Source organism: Chiloscyllium plagiosum, chromosome 12, assembly GCF_004010195.1.
Source record: "Chiloscyllium plagiosum isolate BGI_BamShark_2017 chromosome 12, ASM401019v2, whole genome shotgun sequence".
NCBI classification, from domain to species: domain Eukaryota; kingdom Metazoa; phylum Chordata; class Chondrichthyes; order Orectolobiformes; family Hemiscylliidae; genus Chiloscyllium; species Chiloscyllium plagiosum.
In genome coordinates, this window is record NC_057721.1 from 47,163,615 (window position 1) to 47,169,746 (window position 6,132).

The 6,132-nt window shown below is 41.2% G+C and overlaps 1 protein-coding gene across 1 annotated transcript in view; it reads left to right on the forward strand.

Annotated features, from left to right (window-relative positions):
- The window catches only part of LOC122555210 (importin subunit alpha-5), a 70,769-nt gene that overhangs the window by 36,051 nt on the left and 28,586 nt on the right, over positions 1-6,132 (forward strand). The window contains exons 5-6 of the mRNA XM_043700970.1: positions 4,081-4,175; positions 5,554-5,685. Coding sequence (XP_043556905.1) covers positions 4,081-4,175; positions 5,554-5,685 — 227 coding nt within the window. The remainder of the gene's footprint in view (positions 1-4,080; positions 4,176-5,553; positions 5,686-6,132) is intronic.

Genomic DNA, 6,132 nt, shown 5'->3' on the forward strand with positions numbered 1-6,132 from the left:
ATGCGGGTGCCCATGGTTACTCCTTTGGTTTGGAGGAAGTGGGAGGATTGGAAAGAGAAGTTGGTGAGAGTGAGGACCAGTTCAGCCAGTCGAAGGAGGGTGTCAGTGGAAGGGTACTGGTTGGTAAGGCGGGAAAGGAAGAAGCGGAGGGCTTTGAGTCCTTCGTGATGGGGATGGAGGTGTACAGGAACTAGATATTCATGGTGAAGATAAGGCGTTGGGGACCGGGGAAGCAAAAATCATGGAGGAGGTGGTGGGCATGGGTGGTGTCCCGAACGTAGGTGGGGAGTTCTTGGACTAAGGGGGACAGGACCGTGTCGAGGTATGCGGAGATGAGTTCGGTGGGGCAGGAGCCGGCGGAGACAATGGGTCGGCCGGGGCAGTCAGGTTTATGGATTTTGGGCAGGAGGTAGAAGCGGGCGGTGCGGGGTTGTGGGACTGAGGTTGGAGGCGGTGGATGGGAGATCCCCCGAGGTGATGAGGTTATGGATGGTCTGGGAGATGATGGTTTGGTGGTGGGGGTGTGGGGTCATGGTCAAGGGGGCAGTAGGAGGAGGTATCTGCGAGCTGTCGTTTGGCCTCAGCAGTGTAAAGGTCGATGCGCCAAACTTGGCTACTTTATCCTGAGTGGCAAGCTCCCCTGAGAAAATGGGGGAAGTATTCAATTGAATTTCTGGTGAATGGTAACCTCAATATTGATGCCATTGAATGTCATTAGGTGGTATATACTTATTTTTCTTTCTTTCTTTGGAATTGGTCATTACCCTGAGCCTGAGAGATGTGATGTTATTTACTGTTTTCAGCTCATGCATGAAAATTACCCTGGTATTGCTGCATGTAGGGCAGTCTACTTCAGTATCTGAGGAGTTGTTTTCAGTGTTCACAGCAATCTTCAGCTGACCTCCTCTGAGTTAATCATGGAGGGGAAAGTTCTTTGAAACAACTGAAGATGGTTGAGCTTAGGAGATGTGGCTGTGGAACTTCTGCATGAGTGTCTCGGACTGTGATAATTCCATCCAGAAACTAAACTCTCTTGTTCCTTTTTCCTCCTTTTGTGCTCGGTATGACTTGGGATGCAGTTCATCCCATCCTGTTAATTTTGCTATACCTCCCTGAGGCTGCATTTAGTCAAATACTAATTTGATGTTGAAATTGCCCTCCCCTCTGAAATTAATTTATTTTCATGTTAGGGCAAAGCTGAAATTCTCTGGAGAGGACTGGCTGTTAGCAGTACGCACACAATAAGCATCATGGGTATGATTATGCTGATTCGGTCATTTCTCTCATCAACCCCTTCCATCGCTGATATCTAATCAGATTACATTTGCCCTGAGGCACTGTACCTGGGCAATTTTTCATATTGAGTAGATATCAGTAATGTGGCTGTACTAGAACCGCTTAGTTAGGGGGCACAGTTAGTTTTGCTGCGCATGTCTTCAGTACCATAGGATGTTGTCAGGGTGCATTGTCTCAGCGATAATCAGCCTTTTAGCCACTTCTTGATCTCGCGTGGTGCAGATTAAATTGTCCAAAGATGGGCATCTATGATGGAGACTTCAGGAAAAGACTACATGGCTCATCCATTTGACACCTGAAGGTAATGTTTCAACCTTGTCTTTTGCATTGATGAGTTGTGCCCCACTATCATGTAGGATGGGTTGTTTTTGGAGTCTTTTTTATTGTTTCCTGGTTAGTTTAATTGTTTGCAAAATTTTGTGGTAGGATGTGGTGGAATTGTAGAACCCTGATGTGATCAGTTGGGTGAGATCACTTAACTCCTACCTATGCCACATTTCTTCTGTCTAACATGTACATCATCCTGTTCTGGCTTCACTACATTGGCACCTCTGTTTCAGGTATGCCTGGTACTGCTCCTGTCAAGCTCTTCTATACAACTCCAGACTTGCTCCCTTAGCTTGATGGTAATGGTCGAGTGAGGGAGATGGCAAGCTCTCAGATTTTTAGTTTGATTCCTGACAGTTGTGCATCTAATGTTAGATCTCTTCAACCTATTTCTCAGATCTATTGAATTTAGTGCAAAGGTAGAGTTGCACGCAAGCAACTTTGAAACCAGCCCGTTCATTTAGGTAAAACTCTTGCAAAATCAACTTCAATGGACTGCATGCTGTCTGAATGGATGAAAGCAATCTTTTCCCAACCGATCTGGTTTGCTCAGCTCTCAAATGGCCAACGTTTGGGAAGACAAAACACTTCAAAGATACCCAACTCTTTGAAGTGTTGGTCTTGATGACAGGAATTGTCTACCAAAGTATTTGGAATTACAACAGCTGGAGCCCTAGTATTTCAATGTGACAGCAGCAACAAAAGAAACTGATGCAAATGCTGCACTCCAGAACCCTTTACCTTGTTGGACATCCTGCTCAATTTGCCCAAAGATTTGTTGGAGAATCAGCCTGTTCAGCTAAATGAAAACAGCTCCTTAAGGTAAAGCCTTTGACAATGAGGAAACACGTAGCAAATGAACAACCAGTGTGAAGGAATATTAAAGATCCATTCCTGACCCCCTTTCATCCAGGTCTCAGATACAGCCATAACATCATATTTCTACCTGGTAATCTGTGCCTGTGACTCACCAGTCTTCATACCAGCCATTCTACGTTCACACGCATGCACAGTTATGCCTAGATTTTGGGTGGAATTTGAGCACGTAATCTAGAGGACTGATTAATGCTGTGGTCAAAATTCCAGTTAACTGGCTCCTGACAATGCTGCTGACTTAGTGGTTTTAGTGAATTGGGCAGAAGCCATGTCATTTTTGTAGGAATAGCTTTGATCAGGTTGAAAGAGGAAATAATGGAGTTTGGTAACTTGGATTAACACTTGCTAATATGAGGAAGAAGCACCAACATGCACTTGTTAGGCCAAAGTGTCCATTTCCAAAGTTAACTTTTATGTATTAAAAATGACTTCATTTAGATTAGATTAGATTAGATTACAGTGTGGAAACAGGCCCTTCGGCCCAACAAGTCCACACCGACCCGCCGAAGCGAAACCCACCCATACCCCTACATTTACCCCTTACCTAACACTACAGACAATTTAGTATGGCCAATTCACCTGACCCTGCACATATTTTGGATGGTGGGAGGAAACCGGAGCACCCGGAGGAAACCCACGCAGACACGGGGAGAACGTGCAAACTCCACACAGTCAGTCGCCTGAGGCGGGAATTGAACCCGGGTCTCTGGTGCTGTGAGGCAGCAGTGCTAACCACTGTGCCACCGTGCCGCCCACTTCAAGAATCATAAACTCAACTTGAGAGAGATCTCGTATTGGTATGAAGTGGACAGGAGCGAGGAAGATAACTATTTTTTTAAATGATTGTGTTAAAATAGTATGGACATCAAAACTACATATTCCTGACAGCAGGAAAGAAGTTAGGAATTATTTTCTTCTAAAAATTAGAACTGAAGCGATGATCATTTCAGCTGTTGGCATATGATTAATGCAGCCAGCATAGGCAAGGGTTGTCACTCGAACAACAAATAAAAATTAGAAATTTCCTAAAATGGTATGTGCTTGGGGGAAAAATCTGTTTCTTCATCACTGAATCAAAATTCTCAAACCATCAACTTACCAGCAGTGTTGATGTGCCTATGTCTTGTGCACAGCAGTTAGTTAAGAAGGTGACACGCCATCTCTCGAAGGCAATCTAGCCTTGCCAGTGATAACCAAATGAAAAGCATTGAAATAGTTTTAGAATCAGCATTGGCATAAAAATGAAGAGCTGAATGTAATTCTGTCCACGTAAATTATGTACTTCTATGTTTACTGTCTACAAAATAGTTACATTATATCTTAGGGCACAAATATATTCATTATCTGATAAGACTTGAGTAGTGTTTGAGAACACAAACCTTTTTTTAGTTCTATGATGCGTTTTCTTGCACGTTGGTTTTAGGTGAAGTTCTCTTCTATCTTCTATAGATAGAAGGAAAGTGTACAGCATAAAAGTATTTAATTTCCGTGCTAACCTGTTAGTTTGGAAATTTTGATTGAGATGAGCTGAAATTGGAAAGAAAGCATTTTAATCCAGTATTTCCTGTCTTTTTTCAACAGAACCTAATCCTCCTATTGATGAAGTGATCAACACACAAGGGGTTGTGGAAAGATTTGTAGAATTTCTCAAAAGGAGAGAAAATTGTACATTACAGGTAATCTAAACATACTGATATCTGCATTTGTGCTTTTTGTAATAGTGTTGCTCCGTATGCAGTTATACATCAATTTCTGAAAATTGAACCTCTATAATCTGCTCGTGATGTGAAAAACAAGTTATTCTTTAACTTCAGAAATCACAAAGCAATTGTACGATTGTCCTGCATGATCAAACAGAATTTCATCTCTGCAACAGTTTGTGGATTATAATGGACAGGTATAAAAGACTTGGCATATGTAAAATAAAGCTACAGTTGATCTGCAGGCCTCCAAGAATTGTCTGCAAGAACGTTTTGGATTTGGTTTTTAGTCATCTTGTGTGCTATGGTTGTCACTGGCAAGGCGAGTAATTGTGTTCCAATGTTAAATTTACTTTGTAGCTTTGCCTATTATTTGCGTAGAATAATGAAATAAGTATAATTAATGCTGGCCCAATTATCCTGTGGGTGCTCTCCATATTGTAGTAAACCATTAAATTCACATACACTAGCACTCCAGGAACTGAAATGTATGTGAGGAGCTCATAAAACTGCTCAAACAATTTATATCCCGTTATTCATGAATATGGTGCAGTGATTTTTCCTTGGCCGCCTTCCAAAAACATTTTTCTGTTTCGGGTAGAATGAAATCTGCATTAGTGAGCAAGAATGTCCTTTATGCAAGTATATAGGATAACTATTTCCAATTTTAAGTCACATTTACTCTACACGAGACTTCACAAAGTGCTAATGAGCCCTCAATCTAAATTTGAGTACAAAATGTCACTGTCTGTTTTACATCATAAGCTTGATATATTTGAAAGTTAACTAAACTTGTATCATGCTTTAGAATAATTATTTTCTGATGACCCTCATATTTTACTCCCAGTCTGTTCTGCTATAACGTTTATTCAACACAAATTGGCTTTAACACAGTTGAAGAAGTTATACTGTATTTATAGAACGCGAACTTGCCTTACCTGTGTTGGCTATCACAGTATTCCGGCCCCATTAGTTTAAATGGCTTGGCTACTGCGCGATTTTCTTATGCGAGATCGCACAAGAACAGAGCTATCATGTTTTATCAAAACTGACTGTAATTGAACTTTTCCCTTGTGTTGTATTCCGTTTTGTCATTGCTAAGTTCTAAGATTTGTGAATAAGAAAGAAAATTTGTTTGCTAATTTTTATTTTCTATGCGTCCTATAGAAGTTTTAAAGATAATTTTTTTTTCTGTAAGATATTTATATGGCGATACACCATTTTCAACTTTTATTACTTGTCTTTTAAAGTTCTGAAACATGATTCTTCACTTTTTGAAAGTGTTTCATTGCTTTGAACTAGCAAATATTGATACCAGTGTAACCATTGGTAATTGTAATTTTCTTCAATGTAGTTTGAAGCAGCATGGGTTCTGACAAATATTGCATCAGGAAGCTCATTACAGACCCGTGAAGTAATCAAGGCCGGTGCTGTGCCTGTCTTTATTGAATTATTAGCATCAGATTTTGAAGATGTGCAGGAACAGGTAACTGCCAGTTTACTGTTGTTAATCTTGTCTTCAAATCATTTTTATAGTGATGGATGTAAGTTTGCTCGTTGAGCTGGAAGGTTTGTCTTCAGACTTTCATCACCATACTAGGTAACATCAGTGAGCCTCCGGTGAAGCAATAGACAATAGGTGCAGGAGTAGGCCATTCAGCCCTTCGAGCCTGCACCACCATTCAGTATGATCATGGCTGATCATTCCTAATCAGTATCCTGTTTCTGCCTTATCTCCATAACCCTTGATTCCACTATCTTTGAGAGCTCTATCCAACTCTTTCTTAAATGAATCCAGAGACTGGGCCTCCACTGCCCTCTGGGGCAGAGCATTCCATACAGCCACCACTCTCTGGTGAAGAAGTTTCTCCTCATCTCTGTCCTAAATGGTCTTTTTAAGCTGTGTCCTCTGGTTCGACACTCACCCATCAGC